General features: G+C 46.6%; 2 protein-coding genes and 1 pseudogene across 5 annotated transcripts in view; 2 read left to right on the top strand and 1 right to left on the bottom strand.

Annotated features, from left to right (window-relative positions):
- The window catches only part of POLR2B (RNA polymerase II subunit B), a 50,405-nt gene extending 42,325 nt beyond the window's left edge, over positions 1-8,080 (bottom strand). The window contains exons 1-2 of the mRNA XM_003129037.6: positions 7,959-8,080; positions 1,720-1,792 (exon numbers count right to left, since the gene is read on the bottom strand). Coding sequence (XP_003129085.4) covers positions 1,720-1,792; positions 7,959-7,977 — 92 coding nt within the window. The 5' untranslated portion in view covers positions 7,978-8,080. The remainder of the gene's footprint in view (positions 1-1,719; positions 1,793-7,958) is intronic.
- LOC100620901 (M-phase-specific PLK1-interacting protein-like) lies at positions 4,149-4,849 on the top strand (annotated as a pseudogene).
- An 848-nt stretch (positions 8,081-8,928) lies between the features above and the next one.
- Positions 8,929-19,204, top strand: LOC100621115 (nitric oxide-associated protein 1). Of its 4 annotated transcripts, XR_304891.4 has the most exons (8): positions 8,929-10,297; positions 11,194-11,358; positions 11,947-12,149; positions 12,991-13,122; positions 13,438-13,554; positions 14,928-15,048; positions 15,370-16,565; positions 19,123-19,204. XR_304891.4 is itself a non-coding variant. In XM_005666716.4 (7 exons), exons 1-7 carry the CDS (start codon positions 9,139-9,141, stop codon positions 15,570-15,572), a joined length of 2,100 nt encoding a protein of 699 aa, XP_005666773.1. In that variant the 5' UTR covers positions 8,929-9,138; the 3' UTR covers positions 15,573-19,204. The 4 variants fall into 4 exon arrangements, 2 of the variants coding, with proteins under 2 accessions (XP_005666773.1, XP_013834193.1); XR_002346682.2 differs by lacking the exon at positions 14,928-15,048; XM_005666716.4 differs by having other exon boundaries at positions 15,370-19,204.
- The last annotated feature ends 2,354 nt before the right edge of the window (positions 19,205-21,558 follow it).

Genomic DNA, 21,558 nt, shown 5'->3' with positions numbered 1-21,558 from the left:
GATTCTTAGCTTACTGCACCACAGTAGGAATTCCTACAGACCATATTTAATAGAAAAAATAAATACAATTACATCCCAAAAACTCTCTAAATTTTTAACAATATTAAGCAAAGGTTTGGTTTTGCTCCAAATACAACCGGTAGACTGTCAGAAGCATGTGTTCTTCGAAGGGAGTTCCCGCTGTGGCTCAGTGGTAACGAACCTGACTAGTATCCATTACAATGAGGGTTTGATCCCTGGCCTCACTCAGTGGGTTAAGGATCCTGCGTTGCTGTGGCTGTGGTGTAGGCCAGCAGCTGTAGCTCCAATTCAACCCCTAGCCTGGGAACTTCCATATGCCACACATCCCCCCCGCCCAAAAAAAGCAGCATGTGTTCTTTGAAAAGAAAGAGTCTCAACTGAAAGGATGTGCACCGTGGAGATGGTGGTGCTCAGAGAGGCATAATCAGAGACAAAGCAACTGGCAGTCTGGGAAGAGCAGAGCTATGGCACTTTATATCCCAACATGGTGGGATGTTACTTCACTACTCAAAAGTTACTTTGCTTACGTATATGCAAGGTTGCTTACTAACTTTATTACAGCTATTTACACTCAGAATTGAATGGGAATGTGGGTACTACAACCTACTGCAATTTTATCCATTTAATATAATAACAAAATCAAGAAATCAAATAAATAGCAGCAGGAACAGGTGTCACGTGCCTCCTGAAATAAAGCACTGAGTGCAAAAGTAACCACCTGAATCTTTTTTTGGCTACCTCGTCCCCAGCATGTGGATGTTCCAAGGCCAGGTATCAAATTCACACCACAGCAGGGACAAGCCTGGATCCTAATCCACTTTGCAACCAAGGAACTCCATCTGAATCTAATCTAACAAACCCAAACTGAGGGGTAGTCTGAAAAGTAACTGGTCTGTATTTTTCAAAAATGTCAAGGTCAGGAAAAAAAGTGAGGACATGGGCAGCCATGGAGAGATGGCAGGTTTGGGGAGAAGAAAAAAAAAAGGAAGACTGAGGAACTGCCTAGATTATAGGAAAGAAAAACTATATATAGAGAGCCATGAAAACTAAATTCATTATGTGATCTTAGGAGTTCCCACTGTGGCATGGTGGGTTAAGGACCTGGTGTTGCTGCAGCTGTGGCAGGATTCACAGCTGCAGTTCAGATTTGATCCCTGGCCTGGGAACTTCCATATGCTTCAGGTGTGGACAAATATGAAAGAAGAAAAAAATAATAATACGTGATCTTATGCTGGATCCAGGGTCAGAAATGTCTTATTTTGCTATAAAAGACATTCATGGGACACTGGCAAAATTTGGGAAAGGTCTCTAGGTTAAATAAGATTAATACATTAGTTTCCTCATTTTAATGACTCATATTACAGTTGTGTAAAAGAACATTCTTAGGTAAGCAACTGGCTTTCAAACGTTTCAGGGAAAAAAAAAACGCTTTTCTGAAACGACAATGAAGAAAATAAAGCATCAGGTTAACATGTGGTGGGTGTGGGTGAGTAAGCAAGTGAATTCTTTGTGCAGCCTTTGCGCAGGTCCCAAATGCTTCAAAAGCTCAAGTTAAATATTTAAATAAATAAATAAAGGACAAAGCAGCCCTCATGTAGCACATTCACACACCTTATTCTCAAGAACAGAATAAGCGTGAAATCCACATGTAACTTACAATGTCTTCCAAAGCTTAATCAGATTGGTCTAAAAAGTTACCTAATAACAATCCAGCATGCCTCTTGCCACAAATCTGGGGTGATTTCATCATCATCCTCATCATATTGCATATCTGCAAAAAGCAAAAACAAAATCATTTTCACTTGCAATAAATACTAATCACATCTTCACATATGATGCGAAGTAGCAGAAAAACATTTATACTTTACTAAATAAAAAACGATTCCTTTATTCCACTTCTCTAAAGTTTCAGTGATTACGTGAATTACAATGAAATAATATTCACAGGACTGTGTGTAAGTATGTGCATGTTAGTGGTCAGGTATTCTCTCAATACATGAAGAGGCCTCATGAGAAAAGTTCAGTGCAAGTCATGTGAATCTGTAACTGTTCCATCTTCTCCAGAAAGCCCATGTAATAATCATTAATAGCTAACTCTAATGATAACTAGGGGCAAGCTCATAATCCTCTGATCAACAGGCTCCTCAGAGACTAGAGTCAGAGTTTAGGCTAAGAGGGAGAAGCCAGCAAAGAATTCCAAGAACTGGGCAATACCCTGAGGTGAAGCATCTATTAAAACAACATTTCAAACACAGACGAAGATAACAGGCTGGATCTTTCATTTCACATGATCTTTTTTTAACAGCCGCACCTGCAGCAAACAGAAGTTCCAGGGCCAAGCACAGCTGGTCATCTACACCACAGCTGCAGCAAGGCCGTATCCTTTAACCTACTGCACAGGCTGGGGATCTCTCCGCAGCAACCCGAGCCACTGCAGTCAGATTCTTTACCCACTGGGCCACAGCAGGAACTCCTCACATGCTTTTATAAAGTGATCCTCACACTCCTACCATCAAGAAATGGGGGGTCTATTCTTCCTCCCCTTGAATCTGAGTAGGTTTTTGACTCTTGTCACTGGGAGAATACGGCTGAAGCACTGTTCTGTGGCTTTACAAGCAGGGTCAGGAAAGGCAATGGAGTTCCACCTTGTCTGGAGCCCTGAGCTGCCATCAAGAACTTCTACTTGGGAGTTCCTGTCATGGTGCAGTGGTTAACGAATCCGACTAGGAACCATGAGGTTGCGGGTTCGATTCCTGGTCTTGCTCAGTGGGTTAAGGATCCAGCGTTGCCGTGAGCTGTGGTGTAGGCCGGTGGCTACGGCTCCGATGAGACCCCTAGCCTGGGAACCTCCATATGCCGCGGGAGTGGCTCACGAAAAGGCAAAAAAAAAAAAAAAGACAAGAACTTCTACTTGGAGTTCCCGTCATGGTGCAGTGGTTAACAAATCCAACTAGGAACCATGAGGTTGCATGTTCGATCCCTGGCCTAGCTCAGTGGGTTAAGGATCCAGCGTTGCCGTGAGCTGTGGTGTAGGTCACAGACGCGGCTTGGATCCCACGTTGCTGTGGCTCTGGCGTAGGCCAGCAGCAAAAGCTACGATTAGACCCCTAGCCTGGGAACCTCCATATGCCATGGGAGCAGCCCCAGAAAATGCAAAAAGACAAAAAAAAAAAAAACAAACAGAACTTCTACTTGTGAGGGAGTCCAAACCCCACAGAGAGGTCACATTCAACCGCTCTAGTCAGCAATCTGGTCCTTGAGTCCTTCCAAGGCTGGGGGCCAGACACATGAGTAAACTTACCAGGTCACCAGCCCCCAGCTGTCAACATGCAGTCTGTGTCTTCCCAATTCAACCACTGACATCAAGCAACAGACAAGCCACTCCTGCTCTGCTCTGTCCAAATTCCTGACCCATTTAATCCATGAACACAATAAATAATTTTTAAGCAGCCATATTTTGGGGTAGTTATGCAGCAGGAATTTACACAAGGCATTTGAAAAAAAATCAGTGTGCACTGGTCCTAATGTTAGTCTCATCTTCTTACATAAAAGAATAAGTGTTCATATTTTTTATGGCCAAGACCACTGTGTGTGGAAGTTTTTGGGCCAGGGATCAAACCCAAGCCACAGCTGTAACCAGAGCCACAGCAGTGACAATGTTGTATCCTTAATACACTAAGCCACAAGGGAACTCCAGGCATATTTTTGTTTTCTTATCCTGACATATGTATGTGTGTTTGTAAAACTTTAGATCTCTGATTCAAAATTTGATACATATTCAAAACAAATTATATATACATACTTCCTGAATGGTCTGGAATTACTGATTCCTATACATGGGATGGGAGGATAAAAAAGACAAAGGTATCCAACACGGCTTAGTGACTTCTGGGCTTGATGGCACACAAGATGCTATAACCACAGCCATCCACACAGGAGAAGCTAGTAAGGTTAGAAAAGGAGAAGTAATGCTGAAGGCAGTTTTAGCTAGACTTGTACATCATGTATCCCCTTTAAATATATGCAGTAGGCAACTGAAAATCAATACAAAATGCAAATTAAGAGTCTAAATTACTATGAGTCCAGAGAACGTGCCTGCGAGGCCCTGGTGTTCGTTGCCATCTCCGTCTCTTCAGATGCACCAACAGAATTTTCGACCCCCGACTCCTCCTTACCCTGGCCAGGGTGTAGGAGGCTGGGGGAGTGGGAGCAGCTTCCGAGGTACCCCGGGTGGAGGTGGACCGCGGCCGCCGTCCCCGCCGGACGGGTACGGGCCCAGGTCTAGGCCCTACGGGAGCGGCTACTCTCTGCGACACGGGGGGCAGCTTCCCTGGGGGCCGGTTCGGGTCGCCGTCCCCTGGAGGCTACCCTGGCAATTACTCCAGGTCCCCCCTCGGGGTCCCAGAAGCAATTCGGCTACTCCCCAGGGCCACAGCAGACCCATCCCCAGGTAACACTATCCAGCATTTGCCGAGCTCTTACTGTATGGCAGCCATGGTACTAAGAATCCCTTTACGTGGATTACTCTGGATCCTCTATGAGGGTTCTCCAAGGACATCTACGCCATTTGGATCAGGGCGTGGTAGAGAAAAGAGAATGTCTAATGAGTTGGAAAGGTATTTCAAGCCTTCAATGCTTGAAGACCCTTGGGCTGGCCTAGAACCAGTGTCTGTAGTGGATATAAGCCAACAATACAGCAGTACTCAAACATTCACAGGCAAAAAAGGAAAATACTTTTGTTAACATTTCTGAAATTCAGCTGGAAGCTTCATGTGTCAGGAACATCTTGGACAAAACTTTTGCTTGTAATTAAGTTGAACCCTAACTTGGTGACTTTGAGTAATTAGATGTGTCTTCTTTCATCATATCAAGTATTTTTGGTATTAAAGAAGACGTATGGTAGGATAATTTGCAATATTTAGCCCTCTGGAAGTGCCTACCACATTTTAGAAGATTGACAGTTTCCAAATACTTAACATTCTTGGTTATATAATGGACATTTGTCTTTTAATGTTTTTCCAATGTTTTAAAATAAAACATTTTGTCTTTTTAGCTAATTGCGCTTTTGGCATATGCTAAAGAAGAATTATTAAAGTAATGCTTTGTAATCATGTGGTTAGAATTTGTAAGTATATATTTTGCATACTACTTTTGAAAATAAAATAGACCATCCTTTGTGCTGTAGACAGTTCTTTATTTGTTCATAAGGAACGGGGGTAAAGAAAGAATAAAGGAAATTTCTATCCATATTAAAAAAAATTAAAAATAAATAAACAAGTTACTATGAGTCCAGAACCATTAACCAGTGGTTGAGAGAATGTAGAGTTTACAAGAAGGCAGGCTGAAGGCAGGCTGTTAAGAAACACCCCTTTAGGGAGTTCCCGTTGTGGCTCAGTGGTTAACAATCCAACTAGGAACCATGAGGTTTTGGGTTCGATCCCTGGCCTTGCTCAATGGGTTGAGGATCCGGCATTGCCATGGTGTAGGTTTCAGACATGGATCAGATCCCGTGTTACTGTGGCTGTGGTGTAGGTCGGCAGCTACAGCTCCAATTCAAGCCCTAGCCTGGGAATCTCCATATGCCTTGGGAGCAGCCCAAGAATGGCAAAAAGAAAAAAAAAAAAAAAGAAAAAAAAAAAAAAAAAACAGCAAAAAAACCCCAAAACCCTTTAGAGTCATGTGAAGGAAAGGGAATCTGTGAGGGAGACATTTGGTCATTCGTCCACTCATCAGACACTCATTGACTATGACTGTTTCCTATGTCCCAGGCATTGGAGGCATCACCTTCAACAAGACAAAGCATGGCTGTGTCCCCAAAAACTGTCACTTACTAGGGAGGTAAAAACAACATAAAGTCAATTAAGAGGAAGAACAAAGTAATATGGGCAGTCCCAAACAGGACCTAAGGAGGTTAGGAGAGACCTCACGTGTGACTAAACAGGAGTAAACCAGGCAGAAGGAGAGAGTGGGTGTGGGACGGGAGGAGAAAGAAGTACTCCAAACAGAAAAGACGTGCACACAAAACTCCACAGTGAAAGACATTCAAGGAATAAAAGGCCAATGTAGCCAAAGCACAAAATCTGGCATTAGAGAGTAATAAAAGTGTTTAAGATGCTGGCTATGTACTGATATGAAAATCCTCTAGCATATATATCAAAATTTTATAAGTGCAGGGACTTTTTGTTGTGGCTCATCAGGTTAAGGACCTGACACTGTGTTGTCACTGCTGTGGCAGAGGTCTGATCCCTGGCATAGGAACTTCTGCATGTCACACGTGCAGTCAAAAAAAAGCGCAGAAAATTGTGAATGTTACTTTTTAATTGTAAAAAGGGAAGAAGAGAATCCCTTCTCTATTTGCCTGCAAATGCATAAAGCATCTAGAGACAAAAATCTAAACAAACCAGTTAGCTACTGTGAGGAAAGCTTACAAGGGACAGACACTGGACAAGAATAAGACCTTAATTAACATTTTTGAGAAATGAGAACATATTACCTACTCAAAAAATTAAGCTAATGGAGTCCCCTGGTGGCCCAGGGTATTAAGAATCCTATGTTGTCACTGAAGTGGCTCTAGTTACTGCTGTGGCACAGGTTAGATCCCTGGCCCAGGAACTTGCACATGCCTTGGGCTGGCCAGGAAAAAAAAAAAAATTTAGCTAAAAACACTTTTCTGAGGAGTTCCCATCATGGCTCAATGGGTTAAGAACCCAACAGAGCAGCTGTGAGTTCAATGCCTGGCCATCGAGGATCCAGCACTGCCAGAAGCTGTGGCATAGGTTGCAAATGCAGCTAGGATCTGGCATTGTTGTGCTGTAGGCCAGCAGCTGCAACTCAATTCAACCCCAGCCCAGGGAACTTCCATATGCCACAGCTTCGGTCCTAAAAAGAAAAAGGTATATATTTTTCGGAATTTTTTTTCTGAGATAGCAGTTAAGAAAAAAGAATACAATGATGCTAATAAATTTCTAAATGCAGAATAAAAATGAAACAGAAGCTTAAACGGTAGAGTTTAATTTTTTGCTTCAACTTTCTCTGAGGGAATAAGGAGAAATATGAGGAGTGTCAACGAGATTGGGAGCTAGAAGAAAATGAAGTTTGAAACAATAGCTGTGGAGAATGGAAGAGGAAGCATTAGAGGAGTTCCCACCGTAGCCTAACGAACTGGAGGCGTCTTGGGAGCACTGGAACACAGGTTGGATCCCCAGTCCAGCACAGTGAATTAAAGATCCAATGTTTCCACAGGCGTGGCTTAGTTCGTTAGCTGCAGCTTGGATCTGAGCCCTGGCCTGGGTACTCCAAATGCCGTGGGGCCGCCAAAAAAGAGAGAAAAAAATACATATATGTACATACACACATACATATAACGAAAAAGCGGTACACACTAAAGATGCTATATGTAAAAAGAAAATGAGTATATATTAGCCCTGTTGAGTAAAAAAGTCATCTCTCAAGATAATTTACTTAAGCGGAAAGCAGAGTGAAGGACGCCAAACAAGCCCAATCCCCCCTCCCACCCTGTATTCTCTGCACCGGCTGTATTTGCAGAGCCTAGCACATCGCCCAGCACAAGCTGACGTTCAAACATTCGACTATTCAATAAATCCACTATCTCTGACGTTAAGGGAAGTCGAGGAGCCCTTTGCTTCAGATGAACCCCAAACACCGGTACTGGTCGCAGAAGCCGCCTGCTATTTCAATACGGACGGATGGGGGTGTCACTTTTCCAGAAGCAGCCAGTGGAGACAACAAACGTTATAAATGCTGCGCTCCCCGCCGGTCCACCCTCCTAGTTCGTCCCCGGCCCGGGGATGGAGGGGAAAACGCCTGGGGACCCCGCGCGGCGGGCGGGGAAGAAGGCCTCAAACCCTCGACTCGCCCGGCTCCCACGTTTCCCCCCTCCGACGGTTCGCCGCGCAGTGTTCTAAAGGGTCACCTACCCTCGTCCGCGTCATACATGTTGGCACACGACCCCGGAGCTCCCAATCCTCGAAGTGAAACGCAGGACACCGCCAGCAGCCACCGCCAGCAGGCTCCCCCCGTCCGCAGCGCCAGGCAAAGTGATTTCCGTTTCCGGCGCTCCCAGAATATCCTGCGGCTCCCGCGAAACCCCGCCCACAAAGAAGCCGCCGTAAGGTTTGCGCCTGCGCGAAAGTAGGCTAAGGCCTGCGAAAGGTTAGTGCTACACATGCGCAGTTTGGGGGTTGACTCTTCTGTGGCTGCCCCGCGGGGCCGCGTCACAGCTACCGAATGAAGTCTTGTTTTGCAATGTTGTTGCACAAATAGTAGCCCCTGGAGACAATAAGATTTGTTAATAAAAGGATGTAGTTGTGCTTTATTTTTTCAGTTGCCAAAACTTTAAAAAAAGTTTTGAAAAATGACTACTCTGTACATCAACTATACCTCAGCTTTGTTAAAGTTTAAAAAGTGCGATTTCTGGAGTTCCCGTCGTGGCTCAGTGGTTAACGAATCTGACTAGGAACCATGAGGTTGCAGGTTCGATCCCTGGCCTCGCTCATTGGGTTAAGGATCCAGCATTGTCGTGAGCTGTGGTGTAGGTCCCAGACGCGGCTCGGATCTGGCGTTGCTGTGGCCCTGGCGTAGGCCGGCAGCTACAGCTCCGATTCAACCCCTAGCCTGGGAACCTAATGGTAAAAAGACCAAAAAAAAAAAAAAAAAAAAGTGCGATTTCTGAGCTGCAGGCAGCAGCCGAAGCCCGACCAAAGCCTCACTCGCTGGCTGACCTAGCCAACCCCGCCGAGCCCGGACCTCCCGTGCCTTTAGCTCCGCCTTAGGTGGGTTCTCGGGCCTCAGCGGCTTCATCGCGAGATCTCACGAGATGCGATCGGGAGGAGGAGCCGAAGGGCGACGCTGACCAATGACAGCTCTCTGGTCGTCCCAGGCTTTTTCGGGTTTACCAAGCAGCTGGGGCCGCAGTGCGCGTGCAAACCCGTGGCCTGCGCTTGGCCCGCGCCCACGTGCCCATGCCGCCCGCGCGCCTCGCTCCTAGGCTGCTGTGCGGCCTCCTGCGAAGTGGCTCTCCCACGGCCAGGCGCCTTGGTCTCCGGGACGCGCTCCTGGCAAACCGGTGGCCCGCCCCTGGCCCGCGCCCGCGTTTCCATGCTGCCCACGCGCCTCGCTCCTAGGCTGCTGTGCGGCTTCCTGCAGGGAGCCTCTCCCACGGCCGCGCGCCTTGGTCTCCAGGACGCGCTCCTGGAGAGGAGATGTGCGGCCAGCCTTTCATCCCAGCGCCCGTGGGCCCTGGGCCGGGGGCGTTCTCGGTACCGGACTGCGACTGGGGGCAGCGAAGGAAGGGCCGACCTAGAGGAGAGTTTTCTGTTCCCCGAGTACATCCCGGAGCCGGAGCCCGCACCGACCCTCCAAGACCAGCTACGAGAGGTGCAGCAGCGGCAAGAAGAGAACGAACGACAGATGCAGCAGCGGCGGGAGGAGCGGCGCCAGCAGAAGCTCCGGGCCGCTCGGCGGGTGCAGCGGGCGCAGCCGGTCGTGGGGCACCCGGACCCGACGGTGGCACCCAGCGGCCTGAACTGTTCGGGATGCGGGGCGGAGCTGCACTGCCAGGACCCCGGCGTGCCCGGCTACCTGCCCAGCGAGAAGTTCCTCCGCGCGGCGGCGCAGGCGGACGGCGGGCTGGCGAGGACGGTGTGCCAGCGCTGCTGGTTGCTGGTGCACCACCGGCGCGCCCTACGCCTGCAGGTGAGTCCCGAGAAGTACCTGGAGCTCGTGAGCGCCGCGCTGCGGCGGCCCGAGCCCGCCCTGGTGTTATACATGGTGGACCTGCTGGATCTGCCCGACGCCCTGCTGCGCCACCTGCCCGCGCTCGTGGGCCCCAAGCAGCTGATCGTGCTGGGGAACAAGGTGGACCTGCTGCCCCAGGACGCCCCCGGATACCGGCAGCGCATCCGGGAGCGACTGTGGGACGACTGTGCCCGCGTCGGGCTCCTGCCGCCCCCTGGCTCCCGGAGGTCCCAACACCCCGGCCGGAAGCAGCCGCGGGACCAGGCGGAGAAGGCGAACCACTCGGCCAAGTCCCGCGCGGTGCTTAGGGACGTGCGGCTCATCAGCGCCAAGACTGGCTACGGAGTCGAAGAGTTGATCTCCGCGCTCCAGCGCTCCTGGCGCTACCGCGGCGACGTCTACCTGGTTGGCGCCACCAACGCTGGCAAGTCCACCCTCTTCAACACGCTCCTGGAGTCCGATTACTGCATCGCCAAGGGCGCTGAGGCTATCGACAGGGCCACCATCTCCGCTTGGCCTGGTGAGACTTAGGGCGCCGCCCACCCCCTTGGTTTTCCGAAAAGCGAGAGGTCTGATGGTGGTTAAGCACTTAGCACTCCTTCCTTCATGTCCACCAGAGGCTGGAGCCTCCCCTTTAAACCTCCCCTACCTACTTGGGTCCTATTTCTCTTCCCTGTCAGCTTAGCGCTTGGAAATTCGGTATATGTTGCACTAACTTTCCAACAAACATAGGGGAGTACGTCTGTGGTCTGGTCTCTCTGTAGACCAACCCGAAGACAACGCCCCGTGTACTCCCGGAGGTTTCCCTCGTAGCTTTAGTTCTTTGTATGTTGCTCTGTTTAATCCTTTTACTTTCTAAACCTCCCTCCTCTGCTCCGGTCTTGCTTGAGTTTATTCAGGAGATCTGTACACTGTGCACATTTAATATCTGAATAATTCACTAATGCAACGTGATGTGTGGCTTTGTTGAGGAAAATGTCAACTGTGTGATTTGGGGGAGATGTCTGTAGTCCTTGCAAAATGGATCCTTGTGTGACCCTGTTTGTATCTAGCAGTTGGCAAAATGAACTACTTGTTACTTTGAAACTAGGATTTAACTTTGCTTGATAAGCTGTACTTCTCTATCCTGTACGCTGGTTGATTGATACACAGAAGTACTTTTACACTAGTTAGTAGAATGTAGAAGATGGAAAAAGATTAGGCCTGTAGATGTGGGATTCAAATCCTGGCTGATCCTGTTAGCCAATCTCTGAGCCTGCTTTCTCATATGTAAAGTAAAGATAATTTTGGAGAGGGTTGTCATGAAAATGAATAGAAGTAATCACAGTACACAAGGTGGGGTACACCCTCATAAATTGTTTCTTCTGTTTTCTTGTATGATGTTTATAACAACATATTTATTCTTTGCTGTTTCAGGTACTACATTAAACCTTCTAAAGTTTCCTATTTGCAACCCAACTCCTTACAGAATGTTTCAAAGGCAAAAAAGGCTTAAAAGAGATGCAGTTGAAGCAGAAGAAGATCTTAGTCAGCAAGAACAAAATCAACTTAATCTCTTAAAAAAGCATGGTTATGTAGTAGGTAAGCATATTCTATAGGGAAACTCTTGTTGGGTCCATATTAAATTTTTTTGTTGAACAGCCTGAACTACTGCTCTCTGTGACTGGCCACGTTTGTGGGGAGAGACCACTTGCTCATTTCAGAATGCAGAGGCCCTTTAGAGGCAAGGCTACTCTTTGGAAAATCAAGATAGTACGTGCTTGGAGAAATCCAGTAAAGACCTGGCCATTGTTAGTAGTAGAGGCATTTCCCCTCAAATCTGGCCCCACCTTGCAGACTGGTACAGGCTGTTGAGCTGTGGCGGCTTTAACTGCATTATCACCTTCTCCTTGGTATCTTTTTTCAGCTTTTCTCTCCTAACATCAGTTTGGTTTCCTGCACTCTTCCCCTCCACAACTCCCTCCCCCCCAGTGTGCACAGCCAGCCACACACACTTGATCATTACAAGACTCTGACTCCCACTGACTTTAGAAATAAAGCAGAACTATCGTTGTAACCCCACTTCCATATATGAAGTTCCTCTTATGACTTGTTCCAGGCAAACATAAGAATTGTCTCAAGTCCAAAGCTGTAAAGGAGTAACTCCTGACTTCAGTATACTTGTTCTAGGGAGAGTTGGAAGGACCTTCTCATGCTCAGAACAGAAGGAGGAAGCTGCCTTTGAGTTCGATGCCAATTCTCTTGCCTTTGACATGGGCGATGATCCTGTTATGGTTGCTGATAAACCCACCAGACGCATAGAACTGACCCCACAAGATGTGAAAGATGCCCGCTGGTTTTATGACACCCCCGGAATTACCAAAGACAACTGTGTATGTATTTAATGTCTTCTAGAAACACGGACTTTCAGTTATGAGGGCGCTGGCTTAACTGGCCGAAAAAGAGGTCTTCCTTAGACGTGGTTCTGACTCATTGAAGACTGCTGCTCCCTAGAAGGCTTGATGGAGAGAACACACTTTCTTTTTTCTTTTTTTTCTTTTTCGTTTTTTTTTGGTTCTTTAGGTCTGCACCTGCAGCCCCCTGAAGTTCCCAGGCTAGGGATCAAATTGGTGGTACAGCTACCAGCCTACACCACAGCCACAGCAACACCAGATCCAAGCCTCATCTGCAACCTTACCACAGCTCACAGCAATGCTAGGTCCTTCACCCGTTAAGCAAAGCCAGGCATTGAACCTGCGTCTTCACTGATACTAGTCGGATTCGTTAACACTGAGCCATGACAGGAACTCCCTTCAAAGAACACATGCTTCTGACATTCTCCCGATTGTATTTGCAGGAAAACAAACCTCTGCTTAATATTATTTTGTTACAAATGTATAGAATTTTTGAGATGTAATTGAGAGAACACACTTTCTATCTTGGAATTGATCCTCAGTACTTTCCAGATTTGACAGAATTTGGAGACTACTGCCGTTCATACCCCTGTAGTTATTTTGCCATTACTCAGGATTAAGTTCTGAAACAAGAGTATAGCCAGCTGTACACTGATTCATTTAACCAGAAAAAAATAAATTTTTATGAAGCAAATTCTGAAATACATACTTCGAAGCCTGTAATTAAATTTTAATTGTAACGTTATCTTACAAGTAAATCACAATATATCATATGTTCATTGAAAGTAATTCTCTAAAAAATCTGTTCTTTGCTTTACAGATTTTAAATCTTCTAACAGAAAAAGAAGTAAATATTGTTTTGCCAACACAGGCCATTGTTCCAAGAACTTTTGTGCTTCAACCAGGAATGGTTCTATTTTTGGGTGCTATAGGCCGCATAGATTTTCTGCAGGTAAGGAAATTCTGTATTACTGAAAAATGATTTATTATTGGCATTACTTTAAGGAAGCGGATCTGTGGTAAAAGCTGGGAACTTGGTCACAACTACGTGGGGACTGATCTACCATTCTTGTGTGTGTGTTTGTGTGTGTGTGTGTTTGAAAATGTCCATAATAAAAACTTGGGATAATGTCACAAAAAACAGAGAACATAGTGGCCCTGTGCTACTGTTTTATGGGGAAATTTTTTTCTTTAAATCATACCTTGTAATGTACTGGTTTAGCAAGTTTTTCGTTCTGCAAAATAAATTCCATCTTTCTCTCTCAAGGGAAACCAATCAGCTTGGTTTACAGTTGTGGCTTCCAACTTCCTTCCCGTGCACATCACTTCCTTGGACAAGGCAGATACTGTGTATAAGAAGCACGCGGGTCACACCTTACTCAAGGTGAGGGGACAGGCTTTCATGGTTGCACAGTCAGCTTAACACACCCTGCAACAGTCCCACAGCCCTGAAAGCTTTGGTAGGACAGACCCATCCTTGTCACACACAGTCAGCTGGCTCTCCCCTGACCTGTTCTCCTTGAGCATTGTGGCTTTAAAGGGAGGTGGGCTCTTATTTTTGGCCATGCTCTCAGCATTCAAAAGTTCCCGGGCCAGGGATGTGACACACGCCACAGCCGTGAGAACCCCAGCTCCTTAACCCAGCAAGCCACTAGGGAACATTGGGCTCTCAGAAAAGAAAGAGTTGGGATCCTAGAGTAGTGACAGAGCTGGGTTTTCTCTAGGTGACACTGCCCAGTACAGTAGCCACATGTGGCTATTTAAATAAGTTAATTAAAAGTAAATTCACTCTAAAATTGAGTTCTTCACTAGCACTGGCCACTTTTCAACTGCCTGGCGGTCACATGACTACAGGAAGTTGAACTGGATAGTGTGAGTGAGGGGAAGTTACATATTCTCCCTGGCCTCTAGCAGGTAGAGACCAGAGATGAAGCTAAGTGTCCCGCAGCGCCCAGGGCATTCCCTCACAACAAAGAATCTTCTGGTCCAAAAGGTCAGTGGCGCCGAAGTTGAGAAGCCCTTTTCTGGGTGGAGAAGCTCCAGGTTCTTAATCCCAGCATCCCTGGCACTTACACGTGGTCCCCCTCCTCACTCCTGCTCTGCTTGTTCCTCCCTTCAGCCTTCCAGGAGTGTGGGGAAAATCTTACCTTGTAATTTATTTAGATGCTATTCCACCTGGTGATCTCCTCGGGTGTGGGGACCACACTGCAACATCCGTATTTGTGTCCTCAATGCTCAACACGGAGACATCTGTTAATAAAAACATAGGTTATGAGCCAGTTCCTGCCTAGTCGTGGAAACGCCTGTGAACAGAGAAGCTGAGTCTTACTGTTTTATACGTGTACTCTTGAGCTGTAACGAGGCAGGGGTTAATCTCTGTCTAGCCAGGCCTGCTCGAATGAGGTGTTTAGAAGGATGTTACCTTAACTGCCTGTGTTATGGTGTGTAAGGCTTGAGGGAGGGCTGTACACAACAGTGTAAGTTAATGAAACAAGAGGCTGGTGTCTGGACGGTACCACCAGACAGATGCCCACGTGAGGCCCTTGACCCTAGAATCTGTAAGCTTTGCCCCTTCAGAGAGCTCCTGGGCTTGTCATGTGACAGAGACGTGACTTGGAGTTTTTCAACAGTTGACTCTTTAAAAGGAATTTTTCTTGATCCTCTCTACGGAACTACCTGTCAGTGCCTTACTTAGCATTGGAGTTGTCAGGGGTTTACTGGGAGCTTCCAAATATCTGCATTTCCTCCCCATGGAAGGTTCCAGTGGGTGGAAAAGAAAGAATGGCAGGCTTTCCTCCTCTTGTTGCTGAGGACATCACCCTGGACGAGGGATTGGGCGAATCGGAAGCTGTGGCTGACATCAAGTTCTCCTCGGCAGGTAACTGACTCCACCACTACTTCCCAGGTAAAGGGAAGTGGCCTCATGGCTTTTAGTATTTTTGCTACAGCTGTGCCTTCACTGACATAAGCTGAGTATTTTAGGGAATATATACTTGGTTATTCATAAGCTAAAACCTACCCTGATAATAAATGTGTACCTTCACTCAAATGCACTGTATGCCCTTTTAAGAACAGAGTGAAAGACCCCAGTAGCCCCCCTTGAGTCTCCACTGGAGCTGTGGCTGCTGTTTATAAAAAACGCTTGCTGTTTATAATAAATGCTTGCTAACACCTTGTGTTCTGTCCTGTGCCTGCATAGGTTGGGTTGCAGTAACGCCACAGTTTAAGGACAGACTGCACCTCCGAGGCCATATGCCTCAAGGAACTTTTCTCACAGTCCGGCCCCCACTCTTGCCCCACATAGTTAACATCAAAGGACCGCGAATCCAGAGAAGTGTTGCCTATCAAACCAAGAAGCCTCCTCCCCTTGTGTACAATGTGCAGAAAAAGAAAAAGAGGTAAATGTCCGGACTGATCTGTTCACACTGAAGAGTAACTCTACACAACCTACAGTGTACACTGCATTGTAGTAAATGTCACTAGATGAAGCCCCTCCCACTCCCACCCTTTCAGACAACCAAGGACTGAGCCTCTTCTTAATACGTTGAATTTGCAAGCTCAAGTGATTTTTGGTTGGGTGTGTATCTGACCGAGATACACCTAAAAATGAGCGCTGCTCAAGTCTTCCCACTACATTTTTTTTGAGACCAGGTGGCATTTCTTGAGGGAGCAGCTTAGCAGTTGGCATGTGAACAAATGGCAGAATATCAGTTTCTCCCGAAGACATTGGCTTAAAGGAGACGGAAATGAGAAGGTGGCTCTGCTCCGTGTAGTCATAGTCATCCAAGGACCCACCTGGGGAACGCACCCCAGCTTCCTTCTCTAGATTGAAGGATGCTCGAGTTGTCATCCTTTCCCAGCATCAGGGAGAACGTCCCCACGGAGGAGGAGGAAGAGCTGGAAGCAGTACACATCACAGCATCTGTAGGTCAGCAGTGACATGGCCACACCCCACAGGGAAGCTGGGGGTCCAGAGGGCAATGGGGACTGTGGGGTTTTATTACTTAAGGGCAGAATGGACACTGGGAAACAAGTAGTTCTCCTTACATAATCCTAAAGTGCCTGAAAACTCGCAGAGAATGGCTCACAGGATATCTCAGTCAGGTCTGCAAGGATCAGAGCACTTCAAGTGTTTTATCAGCAACTGCCATGAATGCTGTGTGAGCCTCCATCAGTTTGCAGTCTTAACGTCATGTGTGTCCTGACCAGAGTGAGCACTAGAGCCATGGACAGTGAAACTTCTGGGGAGTCACGTCCTGGGTCCCAGGGTTGAGCTGAAGGCTCGTGGAGAAAGTCGACCTGAAACACATCTAGGAGCCTCCATGGACTCTGGTTCAGCATGACACTCTAGCCCCTTCTCACTAGTGGGTCGTCGTCATCGTCGTGGGATAAATGGTTAGTATTTTAAGAGGCAACCTGTAAAGCTTTGTAGGTCTCAGCTGCGTTGTTTCAGAGTGGACGTCTGGTTGGCATCTTCGAGAAGTAGTTCTTTACCTGCCTCCCTAATGCCTTGATACTAAAAGCCAGTAGCAACTCCCCTGCCCCATCCTTTCCTGTGACAACTGCAAAGTGCCAGTGACAATTCCACACCCACCCTTGAGAGAGTGGGAGCTCCCCAAGCTGAGAAAATGATTTGTAGTAGGATTTTTTTTTTCCTTTCTTCTGGAGCGAATGAAATACCGTTAATTTTACAACTTAAAATCGTGACCATTGTATTTCTATCTGTTGTTCCTAGTTTGAAGGTTAGGCCTGAATCTTTACATGACATGAAGGAAATAGGGTAAACCTAGCCTTGGTGGAGAACTACAGAACCCCAAAGCTGGTGCTGTTTTTACCCTGATAACTTACAATGTAGGAAGCGAGATGTTCCTCCCTCATTTTGTCTCTAGGCTCTTAGACCTCAACTAGCAAAGATGCAGTGTTTAAGCTTTCACCAATTTATATTTTCAGGTTTCTCTAAGCTCCAAACTCAATGGTTATGTTTTGACTGAGGTTGTTCTAAAAATGTTCTAAGGGGAGTTCCCATCATGGCACAGCGGAAATGAATCCAACTAGGGACCATGAGGTTGTGGGTTCAATCCTTGGCCTCACTCAGTGGATTAAGTATCTGGCATTGCTGTGAGCTGTGGTGTAGGCCTCGGACGCAGCTTGGATTGGGCATTGTTGTTGCTCTGGCATGGGCCTGCACCTGCAGCTCTGGTTGGACCCCTGACCTGGGAACCTTCATATACTGTGGGTTTGGCCCTAAAAAGACAAAAACAAAACAAGACAATAATATATAAATATGTTCCAAGGTACCTTGCTAGGCTAGTCGCAGACAGTGCAGTTTACTAAGTTGAAGTTTCCCTGTTGTATTAGTTAATCTGTTTGGGTCTTTGTTTTCACATCTCTGAAATGAGGGACTGACACTAGATACTCCTCAGTCCTAACTTTTTATGATTCTCAGCAAAAACAAGCAGGAGAGCCGGGAAAGTGTGGTGACCATACCTCAGACCAAAAAGGCCCCCGAACCCCTGGCCTGGGAAACTCCATATGCCACAGGTGCAGCCCTGAGAAACTACAACAAAAAGGCCCCCCGAGCATCAACAGCAGAGAACTTCTGCTGGGATCTGCTGTTAACTTACACCACATCCTGCAAGCCTAATGCAACCCAGCATCCCTGCTGGTGCATCCAGAGGTCCACGGGGGATTTTCTAGAAGAAAGCTCTCTTACTGTGTTGGTTTCTGAGCTAAGTCAGCTTATTAATACTAATCCATTGACCCAAGTATGAAGACTGCCCTTTCGTCACCATCATTTACACGGTGGCAGCATGCAGGAGTTAGCACAGAGAAATTATGGCACAGCTGGCACAACGCCCTCACCCCCACTAAACAAGTTGTTTAAGACCAAAGAAATACTTCCACTAGGTTTATTACTCAGAGGGTAGACTCTGAGAGGAAAAAGGAAGCTTCTGGAAAATAGGAGCCTGAGGTGCTAAGCCATGGATGATTTAAGTATGCTGTAGACATGCTCAGGAATGTTCAGATCATGAAAGTCCTGTACTAAATAAGGAAATATAGATGCTCTCTGCCGTGAAGGGGATATGTGAGGCATCATTCCTCTATGATGCTCAACTGTTAATCTCCAGCTATCGCAGCCCCTTCAGGGTGTCCGTGTGGCAGACGACACGACAGAGACAGCAGGAGCAGGCCTGTTGGAGTCATGTGAATCTGAAGTCTGGTGTCTACTGTGTAAGCATTACTCTTGCAGGTCAAGGGTAGACATCCCCCCTAAGGAGAGCAGCCAAGAGAAAAGGGAACACTGAGAAAGAATGAAATGATGTTCTTGCTCCACCAGACAGAGCCCTGGGGGAGGCAAGGCGGGGCAGGGGACCAGAAGCTGGCCGAGCACTGGGTGCCTTCCCACTGAGACACCAGCAGCTCTGCTGGGCCTGGCACAGCAGGGCCTCCAGGTTTGTCATCTGCAGGAAACCAGCCTTGAGCTCCATTTTGCAGGAAGTACCAGATCAAGAAACGCAGGCACAGGTGAACGCATCAACTCCTTGCCTGGCATGGGAAATATCTTAAAGCAGATGAGACGCAGGGGAGCTCCGCAGTGAGGCCCTAATGACTGGTTAGCTTGCTGTTCATGGTGATGGGACATACAGAGCAGGTTACACTGCGCAATCCAAACAAGTTGTAATCCATGACCTGGTGAAATACAAGCATATCCCCTACCCCATGTAATAGGTTTTCCTGGGGACCAGAAGTTTGTTAATGGATCCTGCCACTAAATCAAGGGATGTTCAGCCTGAGAAAAGTTAAAACTTATTTTGTTTTGTATTAAAATGTCTTTCTGCAGCCGTTTTTTCATCAGAGGCCAAATTTTAAAAATTTAAAGTGAATAAGGTTTTATTTAAAAGTGATTGTTGTGAGCTAACGATTTCTGTCTCCCCCTTTTTGTTTGTCTCAGCAACTTTGAAGGAGACGCTGCTGTTCTAAGCAGGGAGGAAAGATACCATGGACTTTAAAAAATAAAGCTGCTTTTAATGTCACATAGAAGTCAAAATGTCCTATCATGTCACATATTTTACTTCTTTTAAAGTGCCATGGGGAGTTCCTGTCGTGGCTCAGCGGTTAACAAACCCGACTAGCATCTGTGAGGACACTGGTTCGATCCCTGGCCTCGCTCAGTGTTAGGGATCCTGTGTTGCTGTGGTGTGAGCTGGCAGCTGTAGCTCCAATTTGATCCCTAGCCTGGGAACTTCCATATGGTGAGGGTGAGGCCCTAAAAAGACAAAAAATAAATAAAGTGCCATGAATACAAACAGGGTGACATGCTGAACACAACATGGCTGCAGAGCTAAATAAACGAACTGGTATAAACTGGCTTTAAAAAAAACAAAAAACATAATCAGGATACGAAACAGTTCCACCAACACCCAAGTTTTTAACCACCACATAGTACTCCTTTTATATACTAGAACCCATCACAGGTCTAGAGGCCAGAATTGATCAACATTATTAAAGAAAACATGTTACCTCAGAAAAGCAAAGCCACCCACTTTGAAGGCCTTCAATGCGAAACACACCGTTTCCTTGGAAGCCCTGTGCTCCTGTCACCGAGTTCCTCTGAGTCCTTGCATCCACGAGGCCAGCCTGGGCACACTGCTCAGAGCCAGGGCGTGTGTGGATCTGAAAGGGGCTGCACCCTTGCCGTCCTGTCAACTGTTCTGTCCACGCCTGAACACGTGTGCCCGCCTGGTGGCTTTAAACCGAAAGTGCTCTCAGGGCTGGCTGGGAAGCTTTGCACGCTGCTCGGGAGCTTTGCCAAGTACCACGGACAGATCACATCGCGAGCAGAGATCCTGCCCCACAATTCTGATTAAGAAAAAAGGAAATTAAATGCACAGGAGATTTGGAATGCAAACACCCAAAGAGTTATCCTGCTAAACTACCCTAAAAAAGAAGCTGTGGTTTTACATTCTGGTCCTTGTAGTAACACAGGGGAACTGAGGTCCCTACTTATTCATAAAACCAGTAGCTCTAGAACTCAAATTTGGCCCTGAACTTGCTCAATGGCCCTGCCTTTCCTAATGTGCAGCACTCATCCTGTTTCCTGTGCCTTTTCACACTTACTTTTACTAAAAAGGATCCTGATTGCCCAATTAAAGACTTCTTACTAATTTCTGGTTCTCCTTAGCTTGAACATCTGGCCTAAAAATACTTTTTTCCTAACTTTAAAATTTGGTTAAATATTCAAAAGGAAGGAAAATTTTTGAAATGCGGATTACTTTCCCTTGAAATACTATATAAAAGATGTATTTCATTTAAGTACTGGCTATAAAGCAACTGTCTTTCTCAATGGACAAATAAGGCTAGGTCCTAAGATCTGAGGCTGTGCTGAAATTTTATAACTTGGATGAGACTGTTCAACAAAGGGAAGCAGTGCGTAATCGCCCAGGTACCCACTGACCCCCAGCCCCAATTCACATGGCCTCAGTCACTTCTAGGTACAGTTTCTCATTTGTCAACTGGAAATGCTTCTTTCTTAACTGGATTGAGGGCACAGTCAGGTTTTTGTCCACATCTATTGCTGAGTAACTAACCAACCCAAAACTGACTGACTTGGAACATGCTAGTATTTGCTGATTCTTCAGTTTGGCAGTTTAATCTGGGCTCAGCTCAGTTCTGCTCTTTGGCGACAAGCATTTGCAGACCTCATTCTGGGTCAAGACTGGCTGTGACAGCTGGGAAACCTGGGCCTATTTTCAGGGATCACTATCTACCTAGGATCTCATCCTGCAGGGGCCCAGGGCAAGCTTGTTCCTAAGGTGACCTTGTACAGAAGGAACATAATGGTAGAAGCTGCAAGGCGTCTGGAGGGTGAGGCTCAGAAACCAGGCATGTCACTGCTGCTTTCCGCTGGTTAAAGCAAGTCACAATGGCTGCAAAAAATCTACTGGTGCTTTTATCCACAAGGTTTCAGCATGTTTCCCACCTTGGAAAATGGAGTGTAACACGCTCTGTGTTCTGACTTGTATGATGAAAAGCCACTATATTATTTGTAAATTTAGGGAGTTCCCGTCGTGGCTTAGTGGAAATCAATCTGACTAGCATCCATGAGGACACAGGTTCAATCACTGGCCTCCCTCACGGGGTTAAGGAGCTAACATGGCTGTGGCCCTGGTGTAGGTTGGCAGCCATAGCTCCAATTTGACCCCTATCTAGTCTGGGACTCTCCATATGCTGTGAGTGCCGCCCTAAAAAAGACCAAAAAAAAATCTTATGGGTCCCCTGAACTAGTCAGTTCACATGACATGCACTCTCAAAGCACTTCCAAAGTGCCAACAATTTTGGCAATAATTAAAGTGATAAAACAGACAAATAAATGAAATAGTATATGATA

Source organism: Sus scrofa, chromosome 8, assembly GCF_054392235.1.
Source record: "Sus scrofa isolate SSC_HxYL_T2T_F1_AM1 chromosome 8, Sscrofa_HxYL_maternal_Yorkshire_Landrace_v2.0, whole genome shotgun sequence".
Taxonomy (NCBI): domain Eukaryota; kingdom Metazoa; phylum Chordata; class Mammalia; order Artiodactyla; family Suidae; genus Sus; species Sus scrofa.
This window is presented reverse-complemented; position numbering and strand designations above follow the sequence as displayed.